Source organism: Mixophyes fleayi, chromosome 9 (genome assembly GCF_038048845.1).
Source record: "Mixophyes fleayi isolate aMixFle1 chromosome 9, aMixFle1.hap1, whole genome shotgun sequence".
In the NCBI taxonomy this organism is placed as follows: domain Eukaryota; kingdom Metazoa; phylum Chordata; class Amphibia; order Anura; family Limnodynastidae; genus Mixophyes; species Mixophyes fleayi.
In genome coordinates, this window is record NC_134410.1 from 91,196,085 (window position 1) to 91,218,201 (window position 22,117).

The 22,117-nt window shown below is 40.8% G+C and overlaps 1 protein-coding gene across 2 annotated transcripts in view; it reads left to right on the forward strand.

Moving 5' to 3' along the window:
* Positions 1–22,117, forward strand: part of DRP2 (dystrophin related protein 2) — a 280,136-nt gene that overhangs the window by 225,755 nt on the left and 32,264 nt on the right. The window contains exons 15-16 of one of the 2 annotated variants that reach the window (XM_075184671.1): positions 8,644–8,790; positions 14,195–14,453. In XM_075184671.1, coding sequence (XP_075040772.1) covers positions 8,644–8,790; positions 14,195–14,453 — 406 coding nt within the window. The remainder of the gene's footprint in view (positions 1–8,643; positions 8,791–14,194; positions 14,454–22,117) is intronic. The other variant, XM_075184672.1, reaches the window with a different exon arrangement.

Genomic DNA, 22,117 nt, shown 5'->3' on the forward strand with positions numbered 1-22,117 from the left:
GGATTTTATTGTGAAAAAAAACAAACGGACACCCTTTTGTTTTGTGGAACTACAGGTCCCAGCCTGCCATGTTGGCCTAAATATTGTGGGCATGCTGCTACTTGTATAACTACAAGCACCAGCATACCCACGGCAGCCAGGGCATGTTGGCACTTGGAGAACCACAAGTGTCAACATGCCCTGACACCCACGGCTGGCTGGGACCTGTAGTTCCACAAATCAAAATGTTTAATAAAATCACAATACCCTCATTCCAACCACACTTCTTTATTAAAAATAATAAATCCACAAAAAAAAACAGTAAACACCCTCATGTATACCATAGATTTTTATTTAAAAATAAAAAATTCCCAAAATACTCACCATTTAAGAAATCCTCTGTGGTCAGAAGCTTTAGCTCCCCAAATGGATGTAAACAAAGTTCCACAAAATATTTATACCTTCCACAATGTCCGGCTTGCCCACTATCCCCAAATATTTGTACCATCCAAATGTCCGACTTGCCCACTGTCCCAAAATATTTATACCTTCCAAAATGTCCAGCTTGCCCACTGTCCCCAAATATTTGTACCATCCAAATGTCCGGCTTGCCCACTGTCAAGGAAATATTTGTACCATCCAATGTCCAGGCTTGCCCACTGTCCCAGAAATATTTGTACTTCCAAAATGTTCCTGCTTGACAAATCTTCAATTCTTCTGGCATGGGGGGGGCATTCTTGCTTGCAGACAATAATTCTTCAGCCCTAGGGGGCCCATATTTGTGAGATCCACGATTAGCTTGCTTGAAGATAAAAAAAAAAACAAAAAACCAGAACCGCCGCACTCCTCTGACTAAAACTCGCTAAGACCAATAGTTAGAGCGCGATGGGGTGGTTGCAAGATTTTGAATGGAATTGCGTGAGTTTTTTTTATAACGGCTGCTCAAACATGTTAAAACGAGTGCAGGATTTATTTTATTTTTTCCGCGGCGCTGACATTTCCACCTCGCCAACAATTGAATATGCCCCTAAGTGTTTGATTACAGTTTAGTAAGTTATTAATCACCTCACTACAACTCTAATGGCTCTACAACATTTATTTATGGTTATGTGTATATATATATATATATATATATATAATGTAATTAAACAAAATGTAAAAATCATATATATTTAAGGCATACATATGGGACCACAGTAGAGATAACATGTTGGAATTTGGTGCTGCCAGTCTGCTGCAATTTGGCAGGTGGCCGCCAAAAGGTTGTCTAACCAACTTATTCTGATGACAAGTCACCAAAGGGGTTCACAATAGTAGTAGAATTTTTTTTTTTTTAAATTATAAATGTTTGATCTCAGCCCAGAAGCGTGTTCGTTTTGGGCACATCTACCAATTATGGAGGAAAGAGCCCTCGTGGTAGCGCCCCGGCAACAGTGGTCATAGGAGTCAGGAAGAATTATATGGAGTCATGAGGGCACAAGGTAACAACGAAACAAAGCCTTATAGATGTTCCCTTTTACTGGAGGCAGCATTCGCGTTAATCTCAGACCATTTATCTTCTAATAGGGTTTCACCGAGGTCTCGTTCCCAAGCTAGTTCATGGGTGTCCCTAAGGCCTGAAGTAGATGGAGCAAGTTCAAAGTACAGTGTAGAAATGAGACCCTTCTTGGATGAGTGACATAGACATAGAGTTTTGAAGATTGTAGGAAAGGAGATATTTGACTTTGTTATGGAAGTGACGTAACTGTAGAAATTGGTAGAACTGTTTTGAGGGGATGTGAAAGCAAGTTTGAATGTCAGAAAATTGAGGAAATATCATGGTTAAGGTAAGGTCATTGAGGTATTTGACTCCCCGTGAGTACCAAGGCTAAAATGCATTAGGGATAAGTCCTGGTGAAAAATCTGGGAAGTTGAATAACGGTAACACAGGAGAGGGGTGAGGAGAAAGGCCATATTTTTGAGAGGAGGAGTCCTAAATGGTTAAAAAGTGTGAGATGACTAGTTGAAGTATGGAGCGTTTCGGGCGGTTAGCCCTTGGGCACCATAGTAGAGTAGAAGGCAGAAGCAATCCCAGACGCTCAGCCTTAATACTAGACCAGACTCTGGAAATTACAGAACCACTCCACAAGACACATTGAGAAAGTTGGGTGGAGAGGTAATAGCGTCGGAAATCAGCAATCCCCATTCCCTCTCCCTGCGAGGATCTCTGAAGGACCTTGAGCCAGAGCCGGGGGTGTTTACCAGGCCAAATTAATTTAGAATTGTGGAACTGGAAAAACTTAAAAATGTAGGGGGTAACACAGATGGGCAGGTTGTGGAAGAGATAAAGTAGCCTAGGGAGGATATTCATCTCAATAGCATTTAATACGACAGATCCAAGAAATATAAAAGTGCGACCAAGTGGTAAGATCTAGTTTTATTTGGGCAAGGGTACAAGGGAAATCTGCTTGGAAAAGGTGGTGGTAGTGTTTAATAATAAAGATCCCAAGATATTTGATTTTTTGAAGGTGCCACTGGAGTGGGAAAGAACACTCAAGCAATAACTTGTCGGGGGCAGGAACTTAAAAGTCCAGGACCCCAGTCTTGTCCGAGTTGATCTTGTAGCCCAAAAAATGGCCATAAAGGTCCAGCTTAGCCAGGAAGGGAGGTAAAGAAATAGTTGGGTGTGTGATGGACATCAGGACATCATGAGCGTAAAGCGTGATTTTATGAGCATAAGTGCCCATGGGCTCATCTCATGAATGGCCTGGATCCTGGCAGCCAAAGGCTCAATAACAAGAGCAAATATAAGTGGGGACAGGGGGCAGTCTTGATGTATGCCATTTGAAATGGAAAAGAGCGCCAAGGTCAGATCATTCGCAGAGATCGTAGCTGATGGAGAATGATATAGGGCCAAGATGCCATACAGAAACTTTCCAGAGAACCCCATTGCTCCATTGAATGTTATTGAGGTTAATAATAGCGTAGGAGTGTGTATGCCTTTATTTAAATGATTATATTGTGATGACAAATAACTATATGTGCATTCTGTATAGCTTTGATTATTGAGATGTTTATTGTGAGCAGTTCATATATGTATATCTTCTATCAATCATGGAATGCTATATTCTTGAGAAGTTTAAAAGACAGCTTATTAAAATATTTTCTCTGTTGTAAAATTAAAGTATTTGGAAAGAAAAAATTCTGGTTTATTAGGTGGAATGCCTTGATAAGCCAGAAAGAAAGGCCTACACAGTTAACATATGCTGTGGTACAGGCGCAGGGTCTACGCAGGTCTACTGAACCTAGAGACTTGTCCATATGTTTTACACTTGTCATAACAGGCATTAGAATGTAGCTTCAGAGTGGAAAAGAATAGTGAGAGTGTGTGTGTGTGCGTGTGTGTGTGTGCGTGCATATGTGTGTGTATATATATATGATATGTATGTATATGTGTATAATATATATATATATATATATATATATATATATATATATATATATATACATACATATGTGTGTATCTACTATATAACTTATTTTTTTATTTACTTTGATCTATTTTTAACCCTTTTGACAGCTGCAGGAGCTCCAGCTCTGTTGCAGAACAGTGTAACAGTGTTGTGTTTATACAACACGCCGCTAGCAAGCAGCATGTTGTATCTGGCATGTTTGAAAGCAAACTCTCCTGAGTTTGCTTAATCGCAGCTTCATACATTTGTATAGCTGCAGTGGCAAACAGTCGGGAGTTTGATCTCTATTGATTTTGCAAATAGTGATTTTGACAGAAGCACAACTCTGGCGATTTTACATGAAATCTCAGCTTCATACATCTGTGAGTTTCAACTCTCCCGAGAAAATCGCTAGGTTTGCAAAATCGCACCTTGATACGTTTACCCCCAGGACTCCAGTATGACTGGTGATGGGAGATCCTAATTTAACGTGTCAGCATGCTAGCGATTTTCTAATTGGAAATCAACTATTGTTTGGAATGCCGGAGTGGTATTACTCTAATACTGTAAAAGAAACTCATTCTATTTTGTCTGATCTGTTTTGGTACATTAGATATGGTCGAGGATGCTTATCATCATCATCATTTATTTATATAGCGTCACTAATTCCGCAGCGCTGTACAGAGAACTCATTCACTTCAGTCCCTGCCCCATTGGAGCTTACAGTCTAAATTCCCTAATATAGACACACACACACTCACTCACAGACAGACAGACAGGGAAAGACTAGGGTCAATTTTTGATAGCAGCCAATTCACCTGCCAATATTTTTTTGTAGTGTGGGAGGAAACCGGAGCACCCGGAGGAAACCCACGCAAACACATGGAGAACGTACAAACTCCACACAGATAAGGCCATGGTCAGAAATCGAACTCATGACCCCAGTGCTGTGAGGCAGAAGTGCTAACCACTAGGCCACTGTGCTGCTGATGCTTATGTTCTGCTTCCCGTGACTATCTCCAATGTATGTGTAAAACAGAGGATTGATTGATTGACCAATTACTATTCATGCTCTCGTGTTAAGTGATGTATACTTAATATAACATAATACAACATTGGACATTGATGCTCTTTTGAATTAACATTTAGAATTAATAGCGCATCAGATATTACTAGGTGACTTATAAAGAACATAATTGTCAGGGTAATAAGATTTGACATTTACAACCCTCTGATTTAACAGAGATATGTAGATAACAGCAACTGATGAACTCCAAAACTGGATCTAGCAGCAGGATGATATAATCATATTGGATACATCCTAACCCCTTCTCCTCTGCCTGTCATCCGATCCCCTTCTCCTCAGCCTGTCATCCATTCACCCCCTCTCTCCTCACAGCAGTGTATTTGTGATCCCTTTCCCCCAGCACTGTGTTTGAGATCCCGATTCCCCCTCCCTCCCCACAGCAGTGTATTTGTGATCCCTTTCCCCCCAGCATTGTGTGTGCGATCCCGATCCCCCCCTCCCTCCCCACAGCAAATTTGGTGCACAGGGGTGAAGTGAAAGAAAAGCTGGTGTGCAAGGTATTATATGTGAAAGAAAAGCTGGTGCAGAAGTGGTGATGTGAGATACAATCTGGTGCATAGGCAGTGACAAGTGAGAGAAAAACTAGAGTCAATGGGGGTGATGTGAGAGAAAAGCTGGTGCGCAGGGGGTGACATGAGAATAAAGCTGGTGCACTTGGCAATGGCATGTGTGCATGTGATCACAAAGCTGGTGGGCATTGGGGTATGTGTGAGATAAAGTCATGCACTGGAAATAGAGGGTGCTAGGTTTAGAGGAAATCTTAGGAAAAATTACTTTATCAAAACTGTAGTGGGACAGTCATCCAACAGAGGTGGAAGAGGTTAGTATAGTAGAGCAATATTAAAACTCTTGTTTTTTAGGGATTAAGAAAAATAGTAGAAATTAGATTGGCCAAGTTATTATTAAAGGCTGTACAATTTTAGGCTTATAAATTTATTATCAATATTTTTACCTTACAAAAAGCCTTGAAATTCCATAGACAAAAAACCTTATGGTTTAACATGTCCGATTAAGGTTCCTTACACACCATCTAAAACATAAAAAAAACTATTGAAAGTCTTTCACTCAAACTCCAAAAAGCAATGAAATTACGACAATTAAGGCAGAAGCCTTAATGGACGTGTTCCTTGAGCAATGCAGACATGGTATGACCTCATGTCCTGCAGTTAGCTGCAGATTCAGCACTATCATGTAGTGAGATTGCTGTCACTCACAAAATGGTGGAGCTGTTAATTCACAGATTTGTGTGTTCACTGGAATACACACATACAGTACTATTACATTATCTTAGTTTAGCTTTATCGTAGTTTAGAGCCTGCGTGTCTTAGAAAGAGACAGTAAAGCAACGTCATAAAAAATTAGAACTACAAAATCCCTACAGAGCATTTCTCCCTCCAAGACTGTGCCTGCTTAATAGAGATACCTGCAGAACATAGCTCATCACCAAACATTATCTGCTCCCGAAAGGATGAGAATTTTTAGTGTTGCTGTGTCCTGTGCTCTGTCCTGCTAAGTCCATTGTTTTAAAAAAAAATATAAAAAAATTAAAAAAAAATTTAATTATAAATTATAAAAAAAGTATAAAAAAATTTCTACTGCAATATCTAACTATGTTCACTGTTCCTGCAGTCCAGAAATATTAGTACTGCAATATTTAACTACGTTCGCTGTTCCTGCAGTCCAGAAATATTAGTACTGCAATATTTAACTACGTTCGCTGTTCCTGCAGTCCAGAAATATTAGTACTGCAATATTTAACTACGTTCGCTGTTCCTGCAGTCCAGAAATATTAGTACTGCAATATTTAACTACGTTCGCTGTTCCTGCAGTCCAGAAATATTAGTACTGCGATATTTAACTACGTTCGCTGTTCCTGCAGTCCAGAAATATTAGTACTGCGATATTTAACTACGTTCGCTGTTCCTGCAGTCCAGAAATATTAGTACTGCTATATTTAACTACGTTCCCTGTTCCTGCAGTCCAGAAATATTAGTACTGCAATATTTAACTACGTTCACTGTTCCTGCAGTATAAAGGAATTTGTACTGCTGTATAACTCCAGTCCAGTGGTACTGTCCTGTGCCGTATATAATTTTTAAAGCCTTTGCCGGGTGTGTGTGGATTAGGGGTACACTCTCTTGTGCTGCATATAATGGAGTACAAAAATTTGGAGGATAAAGTAGGGAAAGATCAAGAACCACTTCCTCCTTATGCTGAAGCTGCTGCCACTAGTCATGACATAGACGATGAAATGTCATCAACGTCGTCTGCCAAGGCCGATGCCCAATCTCCTAGTAGAGGGCATGCAGAATACAAAAAGCCAAAGTTCACTAAAATTATCAAAAAAAGAAAATTAAAATCATCTGAGGAGAAACGTAAACTTGCCAATATGCCATTTACGACACAGTGCCACTACTAGATGGGCCACGTGTTTGTGCCGCCCACTTGTGTCGCTTAGCTTAGACATCCAGCTACCTCGGTGCAACCTTTTGGCCTTAAAACAATATTGTGAGGTGTGAGGTGTTCAGAATAGACTGGAAATTAGTGAAAATGATTGTTATTGAATGTTATTGAGGTTAATAATAGCGTAGGAGTGAAAAAAAAAAAATAAATAACTGGATTTTAGCACTTTTTAAAAAAAAAAATCAGAACCCAAAACCCTGAGTGGGGTGTTTTGGCAAAACCAATCAGAACCCAAAACCTCAAGCTAATCAGAACCCAAAACACGAAAAGTGGCCGGTGCACACCCCTAATATGTATATATATGTATGTATATATGTGTGTATATATATAATATAAATCTTTTTTGCAGGCTGAATAATTATGCATACAGGTAGATAATACAAGATTTAAGAAATGGACACAATGTACATCAGAAAATAAATTAGACTTTATTGAGAATATGTATGTGTACTTGTGTTTACTATTCATGTTCTATACACTTGGATACATGAACAAATAGATGACATATAGAGCATGTAAAGAACGTTTATTATTGATTCGCTATGAAAAGATCACTGTATTTCCATGTGTTACGTTGTACTTCTACACAACAGAGCACATAGGAGACAACATCATAGATTTAAATATGAATGCTCACAAAGGCATAAGTGTTGGAGGAACAATTGGCAGAATTGTTGGACAGACGGTCGTGAGTACATACACACTCCCAAATTTGCTTAACATTGTTCCATTGTTGATCGCGATTTTTAGGAAGTTTGTAAAACCAAATCAAACAATACAATGTGCTTTGGTACGATAAAACTTGAATGTGGTAGTGTACACACTAATCTGACCAAACTCTTGTTTATCATGTTATCTGCACGATAATTGCATCAGTGTGTACCCAGTTTAAGGGTCAACTTAGCGCTTTGCTGGGTCAGTCTCTGCAGATGTGCAGGTGTAAATGTGCAAGTTCTCCAGATTTTGGCTTTTAGTTGGGAAAAAAGGAAATTAAAGAAAGGAAAAAAATAGATTCAATTAAAAAAAAATCTGTATCTGAACACCTTAATTCATTAAAAAGTGGTTCATTCACAGAGTAAAGCATTTTTAATGATTTTAATATGTTATGAGATGGAGATAACAGAACAGATAAACAAGCTTCCTGAGCAAAGGCAATACGGCTCTTTGCCCATTGATAAAACAGTCCCTATGACCCGTTTCACACAGAGCAGGATAGCCAGCTCCAGTTCTTCTTCTTTTTTTGTCACATTATATTTACTGAACTAAGCGCAATTTAATGCAATTGGAAAGTCATTAGGAAGAATTGGATAAGACTATTGTGTACAAGGTGAAATTCAACATGTTGGAAGATATGGATAGTGGAACCCCTTAATGTAAGTGTTATTGGAGAGATATGTATTATTTTTTATGACAAATAAATGTTCCTCATTGATGTGTACAGAATGACAGCACTAAACACTGTTTACACAAATATTCAAATGATTTGAAAATGTATAAATGTCACTTGTATATTATGTAGATTTTAGCCATATGCAAGTATTCTTAATTAAATTTCATTACTTGGCATTTCCAGAAATGTGTCAGGCCCGTTCTGACCTTTCCTGAAATGCAGCTGTTAATGCCATGCTATTTAATTAAAGGAAAAGCATGACTGAATCCACATATATATTTTGCTTTTACTAGTGATGAGGATCAGTATCTACTTCGCCATTCCAGTCCTATTACAGACCGCGATCCATGTAGCACTTCACTGTCTATAGGACCCCTAAATCCAGAGGAAGAACAGGGAGATCTGGAAAAGATCCTTTGCCAACTGGAGCATGAGAACAGGTACCAGATCAATCATATACTTTTTCCATAATTGCTCCAAGTTATTAATATGCTGTTATAATTGTTATTAATATTATTAACAACATCTTTTTAAAATGTTAAACACAAATTTGATATTGTTCAAAAAATGCAACAAATCAAACATTTTATTTATCTGTCAGCTTGGTCTGTGACCACACACAAGTCAGGCTGTCACCTAGTCCTCTAACGGTACTTTTTTATTTACCACAAAGGGCCATAAAGCATTTTATCCAGCATGTGATGCTCTCTCCTGAGCAGGATTCCTCCAAACACAGCTGTAAAACTGTGACGTGAGAGGAAGCCGGCCTGGGAAAAGATCGTGGCACGTAAAGATGCGCTGGATAGAAGACTTCAAATTTGCCTTGTGTGTGGTTACAACTGAAAACTACTACCACTAAGCACAATATAAAAGGGGGAAACAAGTATGGATGAACAGAAAGGAGAGAGGAATCATGCAAGAGGGTTATGACAGTGACAACTGCTTAAATAGCATTCCAATGATGTGGGAGAATGATGGTATCTGAAGTCAGACCCCCACAAAAAAGTGTAGAAGAGTCAGCATTACCCACAATGATGAAATGATAGTCCAAAAATGTACTTCCAGCAGAAACTAGATTCCAGCTGCACATTTCCCAAAGAACAAATACTGACGTAACATGAATGATTCTAATGCATGTGTCAAAGGGTAGGGATAGGTTCTAGAAAAGAAACTATAAACCCAAAATAGATTAAGTGCATTGATAAATCCAAGAATTAAAATGGAAGGTATATGCATTTACAGTTTCACTGTAGCTATATAGGCAGCCCTTTGCTGCATGGATGCTTTATGTGTGCCTGAGGAAGAATAATCTACTTTGAAAAGCATTGCAGAGAGCATACTGACACAGGTTACATGCCTTTTGGTTGTTTCAGGTTGCCATAAGCCCCCATATGATTTTTAATTTAATACAAACTCTGCATAATTTTTTTATTTTTAATTGCAAAAAAAATATTCCCACTTGATCTTTTGTTGTCCTGGTGTTTCTCCACCTAATAATACCAAGGACGGTGTCAAGACATCCACAGTGCGAGGGGACTCCCTATATACCTAAAGTCTGTGCCCCTTGAGCCGGTCCCGTAGTGGGCTACCTTGGGCTGGGTCACCTGCATTTTTTTTTTCCTTTAAAATGTTCCTTATAGGCTGCTGAGTCAAGTCTAGCCCCCTGGGCTAAAACTTGCTAGCCCTCCCAGGGTCTGATCAACCACTAGGCTGACCAGGGCGCTGTGTCCCGGGGGGCGCGGCGCTGCGGGTATTTTTTTTTATTATTTTTTTTTCATTCATTTTTTTTCATTCATTTTTTTTTCCATTCATCTTTTTGATGGGGGGGGGGTGGAGGTGGCGATGATCAAAAGCATTGGTGGTCAGTGGTCAGCAGCAGGCAGCCAATCGCTAGGCTACAACTACAGGTAAGTGAAGGGGGTGGGCTGCCATGTATATCTATAGGGATGGAGGGGGGACTGCCATGTATATCTATAGGGATGGAGGGGGGACTGCCATGTATATCTATAGGAAAGGAGGGGGGACTGCCATGTATATTTATAGGGAGGGAAAGGGGGGGGACTGCCATGCATATCTATAGGGTGGGAGAGGGGGGACTGTCATGCAAATCTATAGGGAGGGAGAGAGGTTTATATGTGTGAAGGAGGGCAGAGGAGGGGGGCTGATATATGTGACTGGGGGAGTTTTGATGTGATGGGGGGATAGCTTCAGAGTGGAGGTAAGGAAAATAGCTGCAGGGGGGATGGATGCAGGGTGAGAGGTAAGTAAAATGGCTGCAGGGGGGGTTAAAGAAAATGGCTGCAGCAGGGGTTAAGGAAAATGGCTGTGGGGGCGGGAGGGTCAGGGTGGTTAAGGAAAATGGCTGCAGGGGGTATTTAAAAAATAGAGCAGCTTTGGGGGGCATAATCTCATGATTGTGTGGCGGTTACATGGATGCGCTCTGTGGTCTCAGCAATCACTAGAATACTAAATATTAGTGAGATGGGGCTGGTAGAGTTTTGTATTTGATTGACCACAAATATTCAGATATTGCTTATATATGCCTGTACAATGGGGTACTTTTAGCTGGCCATAATGGAGTGTTTTGTTTTAACTAAAGGGCCTAATCATTCAGGGTTTGTTAACATTTTGCATTATAATAAATTTTTGCATTTTCAAAACAGGACGCCAACTTTCCAGAAGCCAGCGAGAGGATAACAAAGTTGCAAGAGAGAAGAGCAAGAACAGGTAAGAGACAATGGCACAATCTGTCTAAATTTGAATGCTGGAGAATACACCTGAACATTCATATTCAGGAGTGTTCCTATTAGAGATGCTCACTGACCCCCGTGTTTTGGTTTTAGTTTTGGATCTGGATTACCGTCGTGTTTTGGTTTTGGTTTTGTTTGGTTTTGTTTTGCTATTTTAAATTCAAAATCATTGTTTTTGGGCCTAAAATAACCAAATTTAAATGCTCCACCTGTTTCTTGGACAAGTAATGTAATTGTAAAGCTAATTAATTATCCAAAAAAACTGTTTAATTCCTAGTAGGCCTTCATTAATTCGACACACAAACCAGATTGTCTTCCTCTCCATCTATGAATATTGGCAATGCAGCCATCGTCTTTGGATGTATATTACACCCTACACTTATACTTAAATATGTAAAGAAATGGACAAAGGCAGTTTGGTTTCTGTCTCTCTAGGCCCCCCTCCACTTGTATAAAATACCAAAAAATTCAAACCAGCCCAGATGTCAAACTCTTGTGGTCTGCCACCTGCGTCATCTCTGCTTGTGTTTGGAAAGTGCAAATTGGTGCCAGAACCTCACGTGCCAGAACTGCTGTCACTGGCGCCACCCTGCTGCCACTGGCGCCACCCTGCTGCCACTGGCGCAGGACTTACACAATCAACCGCATCCTCATCAGTGCCCTCGTCGGCTACCCAAATCTCCCCCTCATCCTCTTCTAATTCCAAAGTGTCATCCTCACTTGGTGTATCACCGGCTACACTCGGGCTGTTCAGGCACACATCAGCAGAACTGCTGAAAGGGTCCCTCTTTATGGGTACACTAACAGAATGCTCACAATTAGACACCCCACTGTTGGATGGACTCTCCACAGGGATTGGTGTCATTTCTGATTCAGAGCAAACATTATCCTCTAATGCCTTACTGTTATCTTGCAGGTCGGCTTTGACGCGTAACAGTAGTTGTGCACCACTTGTAGGCTCGGTAACATTTTTTGATCTGCCACTAATAGACAAAGGTGAAGGCCTCATTCTCTCTTTGCCACTGCGTGTGTAGAATGTCATGTTGGCAATTTTTTTTTTTTTAATCGGCACTTAACTTTTCCTTAGTTACACTTCTTTTTCGCTTCAACACAGTAAATTTTTTTGGGGTGTGTGTTTTTTTACCGATTTCAAAAGACTGTGTAGTTTGACATCGCCTTTCCCAGATGACGTACTGGGAACACTACCATCAGGACTGGTGACAGAACCTGGTTGCTGATTCTGCTCATATGTGGACTGCTTTGAATCCATTATGAGCCCAAAGCACTTGTAGTGCTACAAATTGTTTTAGATACTGCTGACAAACAGGACTTTTGGCAGCCAGAAATATTAATGCAAAAGAATGGGGGACACCCCAAAAGCACTTGAAGTGCAAAAAATTAACCAGATAGTGCTGCTAGATAACACTTTCAGCACCAGAAAAATTGTTGTTTTACACTGGGGGATATGGGACACCCCAAAGCACTTGTAGTGCCAAATATTGAAAAAAAAAGACTCCTCTATCCTCCTCTCTTCTCTATCAATTGTTATCAGAATTGTAATCAGAATTGCTATCAGAATTGGATGAAGAATAAGGTATATTCTCTGTCCCTGCTCTAATCAGCCTGTGACTACACCCTGCTCTGTCCCTCTGTCAAATTGTGATGGATTGCTGTGGGTATTTAAAATTTGCAATTATTGCGAGAACCGAGCCCCGAGATCCGACGACGTCACAATGACGTTTGGCCTCGATTTGGAATCCGAGCCGGCGGGAGAATACCAAGCCGAGTGGTACTCGTATAGCCTAAATTCGGTAGGATTCGGTTCTCGGGGAACCGAGCCCGACCATCTCTAGTTCCTATACACTTATATATTCGGGGGAGGGGGGCGCTGCGGCCATATAAGCCTAGGGCGGCCAGAACCCTTAATCAGGCCCTGAGCCCTCCCCCGAGTCTAGTATTGGCTGGTGTCTGGAATAGGGTGTCTTACACTTCTTCATGGCAAGAACCGATATCATCATCATATAGCACCACTAATTCCGCAGCGCTGTACAGAGAACTCATTCACATCAGTCCCTGCCCCATTGGAGCTTACAGTCTAAATTTCCTAACATACACACTCAGACAGACAATGACAGAGAGACTAGGGTAAATTTGATAGCAGCCAATTAACCTACTAGTATGTTTTTGGAGTGTGGGAGGAAACAGGAGCACCCGGAGGAAACCCACGCAAACACGGGGAGAACATACAAACTTCACACAGATAAGGCCATGGTCGGCAATTGAACTCATGATCCCAGTGCTGTGAAGCAGAAGTGCTAACCACTTAGCAACCTGAACTTGTGCATAGCTGTTTTGTTGTTCACATGTCTTGCTGTGTTGTGATGTAGAACCTTACAATAATGCTCCTGTTTGCCCCAGACTTAAGACTTTGGCTGGTGACTTGTTGTTAACCCACTACACTAGCATTTTAACCCTTGAAGTTTTCAATGTCCATGATTTATTTTGAGTTTATCTGCCCCTGTTGACTTTCATTATGAGTTCTATTACTTAATTTTTGAATAGATACTTATTTAGTTATTTTTTAATTAACTGAGACATTGGGGATCATGTTGATTTGAGGATACACCTGTTTACTTAGTGTACAAACTGCAAATTTCTACTGTGTAAGGCCGCAAAAAAAAAAAAGTCTTTATGCAGTTTTGGTTCTTGCGCCTCTTTAAGCTTGGAAAGGTGGAACTGAAAAGGAAACGGACGTGCACAGTCCAAGTACAGTAGGGGCTTGTTTGTGTTATTGTAAACTGAGGCTGACCTGCAAGGAGATGGATATAAACCTCTCAGTAGCCGTACAAATACAGTCTAATGATGATTACGGTCTCCAGCACTAGCTAGCCGCTGCTGATTGCGAATTTACCTCTGAAGCTTTATTCATTGCTTGTGCCTATATTATTTGATTTTGTGTAAATGTGCTATTTTTGCATGCAGCTTTTTAAAGTTTTTTGGGGGGGGAAAGTCAGCATGAGCCCCTTTGTATACAAATTGAATATGTAGGATATGTAAAAATGTATGCTAAGAGAGTGACTGGAGCTTTAAGCAGTCTTTATCTATGCAGAATTCTTCAGGGGGAGCTGAAACGACTTAAATGGCAGCATGCAGAAGCTGGAGAAGGTGCAGTATTTGGAGAAGTGTCACCCGATTCAGGGGGCAGTGGTGACATACAGAGTGAGGAATTGTTAAGTGAGGCACGTATCCTCCGGCATCACAAAAACCGCCTAGAGACTCGTATGCAGATTTTGGAGGATCACAACAAGCAGCTTGAGTCCCAGCTACAACGACTCAGGGAGCTATTGCTACAGGTATGGAATACACTAGGTGAAAGTATTAAAATGGCTAAACAGGAGCTGATACAAATATAGAATAATGGATTATGCTACTGTACTACATATATTTACTTATACAAAGAAAATGTTAGATCTAAAATTCTGACCCAAGTCTGCCTGTGGTGTCAAGTATATCTGGAAGCGCTTCAATCAGCTGGAGAGAATTGACACAGACCAAGTTCTGAATACAAGGAATTTTCTCTAGTTTATTGATACAAAGATACAAGTTTTTATAGCCTATTGGATAAATGAATCCTATGTCATAAGCATACAAGTCTATACCACTAGTTTATGGGAAGCGCTACTGATTAACTTTCTCACGTATTTCTTCCACTTCTAAGGACAGATGAGCCTATTATTCTTATCTCAAGGGGAGCTGGAGGTTCCACAAGGGCACAGCTGCCACACTACGAGCTGAATATGAAGCTACTAATTGTTTTCATATCCTGTTACATTCCTCAGGTGTTCTCTATGTCATCTTAACTTCAAGGCCATAGGCTGACATCTTGTAAGACTGCAAATTAGCAGAAAAATGAATAATCTCTTCTAGCAAATAATATTTCTATGCAAGTTACAATAAAATGGCTGAACAAAGGCTTTATGAGGCCTTAACAAAAAATCATATTTAACATTTCCCATCTTTTATTCAATTTTCGTCCCTTTCTCCTCCTACCTACCTAACCTATCTATAGAACCACATTCTTATTAAGTAGGTGCGTATACACACGTAGAAGGCCACATGCATAGAGTTGTTCCCCTTAGGGATCTGTCAACTCATCCTCCACTAATGATAAGCCTGTGATCCTCCCTGTCCTAACTTGATTTATGAGAAGATGCAATTTGTCAAATGTCCATGTCTAGAAAGGATGGTTTCCTAATAAGTAGTTAATGAGTCTATAGTAGTTCTGCAGGCCTTGCATGTTCTTCGTTCAGTCTTTAGTTTCTTGTTGCAAACTGTGCAGTTCTTTGGCTTTGCTAGTTCAAATAATTCTTGACGCTCATAGTCAGGTCAGGTTTCAGCTGTAGTTTCTGTGATCATCAGAGGTTCGGGATTTTCAGTAGTTCCCTTTTTGGAGAGACAATAGTCAAGTGTCAGTAACTTCTTAATCAGCCAGGCATATATTTAGTTTCATTATCACATATACGATCAACAGGATTGCAAAACCATTTGCTACGAATGCCAATATTTCCAATATCCAACATGAATCATTACTGAAAACTTTACAGATGAGGTTATGCATCTGCACAAAGGCATTTTCTGAGTTTACTCTACTATGAGTGCAAATTGTTGAGCACTCCTTCCCATATGTTTCTCACAGTGGCATAGGCAATTTGTCACTTATCTGTCTGTTCCATACTGGGTTAGGGAGGCCTTGATCCCTACTTCAGTCACAATTATTCTGGCAAGACATATCAATACCATAAGACAGTCATTTCTATTTATCAGAACAAGACTCCCCTGATTTGAAGACTTTGCAATGTGATGCGTGTATCCAGGTGTCTCTTTCCCTGTATTTTCACTGCCATGGGAGTCGTCAACAGGACTTGATAAGGACCCTTGTATCTGGGTTCAAGACTTCTCCTGATGTGCTTTCTTATGACCACCCAGCCCCCAGGTTGCAGTTTATGGGTACCTGTATCAAAATTAGGGTCTGGAATGGACGAGAACATTTGACCATGTATTTCAGTTAGTTGTTTCTGTAATAAGGCAACATAATTCAACAAATCACTATATACATGCTATAGTTGGAAAATAACAGCCTGTTCTGTTTGCTGTGCCAAACAGTATCTCATATGGTGTTAAACCTGTGTCTCTCCTAGCAGTGTTTTTTACTGAGTGCAGGTAAACATGAGATCCATGGCAGACCTATTTCAGCCATTATTTTCTGCATTTTCAATTTCAAAGTACCATTAAGGCGCTCCACACATCCCAAACTTTGGGGTCTGTAGGGGGTGTGAAGGGCAGATATGATTCCCATCAGGGGCAAACGCAGGATTTTTAAGGGGGGGGGGGGGGGGGGGGGGGGGAGTTTCCAAATAGTTGAATTCTGAACAAAGTAAAAATACAACTTAAAAATAAAGCGCCACAATAAGATAATAGCATTGATAACACACATTAAAACTAACATTGCTAATGTACATGAAAAAAACAAACAAACAAAAAAAAAATAACATTTATAACATGACACAAGTTTGGACTATATATATATATATATATTACACAGGTTAACCCGTGCATGATACTCATGCATTTTTTTGTCAAATAATGTCAGTATACCAAATTTCAGGTCATTTGGATGAGCCCTTTCTGAGAAAATAGTTTTTTCCACAGACACACACACACACACACACACACTAACACACGCCGCTACACATGCAGGGGCGGATCTAGAAAATGTTTGTTCCCCGGGGGGATGTTAGGGTGGGCCGATTTAGGCCCCGCCCCCTTTCCGACTTCTGAGGCTGCCGGGGGCTGCACAGTATGTGCAGGTCCGCTCGGCAGTGACAGGCAGGGACAGTGTGCTGCCCGGCTGCTCTGATTGTGTTTAAAACACAGCAGCACACTGTCACTGCCAAACGGACCTGCACATACTGTGCAGCCGTTGGCAGAAAACCCCTGCTAGGGGGGGCGATTGCCCCGATCGCACCCCCCCTGAATCCGCCACTGTACACATGTGTTCATGAGGTAAAATTACCTCACGAAAATGAGTTTGACCCCTCAACTCGTCAATAATGTCAGTATACCAAATTTCAGCCCTTTTTGAGTTTTTTTTTTCCACACACACTAAGAATTTAGTAGGTCAGTTAACCCGTGCATGATACTCATGCATTCTAGTCAAATCAAGCTACTTAAGGTGATAAAAACTCCCCACTGTCACCCCCGGCAACCACCAACCACTCCCAACTGTCACTTCTCCTTCAAGAAATATATAGGTCAGTGTAGAACTCTGCCCAGCAGGTGGCGCTGCAGCTAGGTTTTTTTTTTTCATACACAGACAGACTAACACATGCCACTAGACATTTATATTATAGATATATATATATATTTGTTATTGGGTTACAGGGTGAAATCAGATACTGGCCACAATCAATCTGATGTAGTTTTTTTATTAATAGAACAAAGACTTCATTTCTGAGGAGCCTGCAGGGTATTCAGAGCTGTGTGAGTATATATAAAATATTGTATTATAGGATTAAAAAAGTAGAGGAATCCTCTACTTTTTTTAATCCTACAATACAATATTTATATACAATAACACAGCTCTGCATACCCTGCAGGCTCCTCAGAAATAGAGTCTTTGGTCTTTTAATAAAACAGTAAATCAGATTGATTGTGGCCAGTATCGGACGATATTTTACTATATATTAATTGAAATATTGCTTGAAATATCAAGCCCTACCGTGCCCCAGGGAAGCCAGGATGGGTGATGCTGGGTATTCAAGGGAGGAGCTGCTGCGCTCGTGCATGCGCAGCAGCTCCTTCTCGCCGAGTTATACAGCAGCCGCGGCGCTGTGACAGAAGCATCGCGGCGATGCTGTAATAGAAAAAATCTTTTGCATGTTTAAAAACATGCTTGGGCCGACTACGATCCGCGGAGGGGGGGGGGGGGTTTCTGGAGACTCAGAAACCCCCCCTGCGTGCGCCCCTGCCCATGTCTTTTAATAGTTTCTGGAATCTTTGCCCCGTAAAGTATATCACTTACAATGACCTCTGGTACCCCATATCAGCAGATTACCTTATTCGCAATTTTCTTGGCTAATGCCTTAGCATTTGCTTTTCTATACAACCAGGTCTCCAGCCAGTGACTAAAGAAGTTGACACAGACTAGCACATTCTCAAAGCCCGTGCATTTGGGAAGTTGTATAAAGTCTATCTGTATCCTCTTATAGGGATACTGTGTCTGGGGTGTGCTTTTCCATAGGACAGACTTACCCGGGTTATTCTGTGCACAGACTAGGCATCCTGCCACTAACGACTGTGCTGCTTGGGTGAACCCTGGTACTATCCATAAGCTGCTAGTAAGTACAACCATAGCATCTTTCTCCAGATGCACTTTCTCGTGTGCTATATTGGCCATAATGGGATAAACTACTTTTGGCAGACACAAACACTGACCTTTACACCACTCTGCTTGCACTTCTAGTGCTCCGTGTTTTGCCCAAGTCTTTTTCTTATTCTCTGTTGCTTGTCTTTCCATAAGTTGGAGTGTGGTCTGGTCAAACTTGGGGTCTGGGGGTCACCATGTAAATAAACTCCCCTTGGGGTACTGGGGCTATGGCGGCTTCTCGTGCAGCCTGGTCTACCAGTCTATTGCACTTAGCTTCGGGGGTAGTATCTCTGTGTGTGTCTTCACCTTCATCACTGTTTGGAGGACAGCTGGAATGCAGTGAACAGTGCCCTGGTATGTTCAGCATATTGACTGGCTTGCTTGCTGAACCCATAAGGTCCCTACTTTTCCATATAGAGCTATAATCATGCGCAATTACAAATGCATAACTTGAATCAGTGTAAATATTTACTCTTTGTCCTTTTGCATATATGCATGCAAGTGTCAGGGCCTTTAGTTCAGCTTCTTTTGCTGATGTGACTCGGTAATCTGTTGAATCACTATTTCTGTGTGTGTGTGGTTACAGCACACCCTGTATAAGGGACAGGATCTATGTAATAGTGTGAACCATGTACAAAAAGAGTGATGTCTGCATCTGGTAATGGTTTATCTTTAATGTCAATTCCCAATTGTAAAGCGCTATGGAATTTGCTGGCCTTATATAAATAAATGTTGATGATGATCATGATGATTATGAATGTCAGATAAAACCAGAGATTCTTGTTTCATTAGTTCAATACAATCATGTTCAGAAACTATTAAGAAAAATGTTGTGTTTGCATTTTTTTTTTCCCTGTTCAAGCTGGGATGGAATTCCCCCAAATCCCTAGGGGAACCCCAATATATACAGATACTTCTCCCATCTTTTGAAACTTGCTGCAATAAGACCGCAGAATTCAACATTGTGCACTGCTTAAATGTAACGTTACTGGGAGTTAGCAGTGCTACTTCATAAGGATAGGCTTCACTAAGGAGCATGTGGAATCCAAGGAAAAGGTTCTTGGTTTCTGAGTTCCACAAGGTTTACACTCATTAGATGGATTGTACAGTACAGCGGTTAGGACATATGTGGTAACCTAATTTTTCTGGAAGAGAAACACTTAGCTTTAATACACCTGTTAATAAACCACATCATCAGTTCTATTGGTGTATATAATAAGGATTAATAACAGTCCTTGAAGTACAACATGTATAAAACCTGATACCAATCCTCCTATACTCTTGGCCCAATCGGCCAGGTACAGCCATGAAAATGATCCTTCTAGATAAGCATCTCCAGTGTGCTCCTTAAAATAATTTATATTTCATGTCTTATTTTTGTAAGTGTTCATCAAGCATTTTCTCTGCATCATTTGCATCACTAGTTAAAAAGGTGCAACCCTGGGCTTCAATTTACCCTCCAGACTAAGCTGTCAGGTAGTCCAATATTAACCTATTGTCTTGTGTAAATGTAATAATGTGTTGGGCCACAATACTCACAAATACATTTCTGTATTGGGTGTAAACCCCTACAGTCATGGGTTGCTTTTTTCTCTATTTGGTTGGGTTAAACTTTCATATTAGAATTTTCTAATTATGTATAATGATCTCTACATTACTATTGGCATGAGTCTGGTTCTTCCAGACCTGGCTTTCCTTTCTAGACTAGTACACATCTACAGCGTACAGCAAAGGAAAAATAACGTGCAATTTATATTCCTCCCGCTAATATCAATGAACTCCACTCTCTGGTCTCCCTTGGACCTTTAAAATACATTTTACTCGGATTTACCTTGTCTGAAGATCTTAACATAGATCTGTGAACATAAGAGGCTCTGGGGCCTCTTGTGCTTCCTTTTTTTGTCTTTTAATTCTGGATTTCTTAGGGAAGGATAAAAAAAAGGAAAGGGAGGAAGAAAATACACAGTGCGCTCGGCAAGTGTTATATGTCACTCATTTCACAATAGAAGGGAATGTCCATTGTGCTGTATATCTTCATATTTAGTAAATCTGGCCGGTAACAAATGTTTTGTTTGTGCTTGGTTTCTGTCACAGCGTGCGGTACCGTTAAGGTAACTGGGTGTCCTAGCACAATATCTATACTCTTTTTCAAGCACTAAAGCAGCTGCAGCTTATTGCTTTTACGCAGGTGGGTGCTGCTGGTAGCACTGGGTTTAATTGTGCAGAGTAGTATGCAAGTGACCTTAGCTTGCGACCATGTATTTGTGTCAGTACCCCTTGTACATGTACACTGACTTCATAACAAAATAACGTGAAAGGCTTGTCATAATCGGACGAAGCCAGTGCTGGCGCTGAAGTTACTTTAGCTTAAAATTGGTTAAACATTTGGCTCTGCTCAGAGGAGAGTGTAAATGGCTTGCTATCATCCAGAAATGCTAATACAGGAGCACAGATAATAGCTCTTTAAGTCTTAAATCTTTTTCATTTCTGTAAAAATATTGAATTCCCATCAATGCATTACCATGCCCACGATACTGTTATGATTCCTAGTAGCCTCAGCAAGCAGCCACGGAAGGATAATACAAATGTCTTTATTCCAGCAAAATATATAAACAGGGATTCAGTTCCAGGAACATGCAGGTTTTCATAAACAGGTATATAAGTTTTTACCCCAGTCCAGAAGGCACAAGGCTGTCCAGGAAAATAGATAGAGTCCAGAGATATTGTGAAATAGCATACAGTGGTGGTGAAGTATAGGCAAAAAGGTCAGGGCTGGCGGCAAACAACAAATCCAGGAAACAGGCAGAGATCGAGGTCATAGGCAATATAGCAGAGTCCAGTACACGGTCCAAGGTCATACACAGCAAGATCAATCCAAAGGTAGAGAAGGGGAACTGAGCAGGAACAAACGGGAACACAAGCAGCAGCCAGGTATACAAGGATGAACTGCTCAGAGCACAGCTTGAGGCAGGTACTTAAAGCAGTGCCACAGGTGCAGTTCCAATTAGGTCTCAGGTAAGGAGATTAACTCCTTCAGGCATGCAGAAGAGTCTAGGACAGAACAGCAGCACCTCTGGTGGAATAAGGTACTGCTGCTAGGTACAAATAACAGGCAGAGTTGTAACATAGCCCCCCCTTTAAGGAACGGATTCCAGACGCTCCATACAAGCTCCCTTCAGGTTTTCCTCCTCTTCTTTTTCTTCCTGAAGACACAATTGGGCTCTCCTCCAAAGGAGTACAGAGAAGACCCAATTCCTCAAAAGCAAAAGTAGAATTGCCAAGTTCGTCCACTAAGTCTCTAGCATCTTCAATGAACTTACTATCAGAGTCTGAGTCCCAGCCAAGGGTCAGGATAGGACCTTTTATTCTATTAGAGGATGGTGATATGCCCAAAAAGCCAGTCACCAAGGTTGGTGTTTCTTGTGACTGAAGTGGCAAAGCAAGGTTTTTCCCGTTCTTGCATCAACAAAATAATCTGGACATTCTTGAAACTTTCATGGAAAGTTCGAGTACTGTAACAAACTGTTTGATGTCTCCATCAAAGAAGGCTGGAGGAGGGTCTGAAGATTCAGAAGCAGCTTTTGGGCGTTC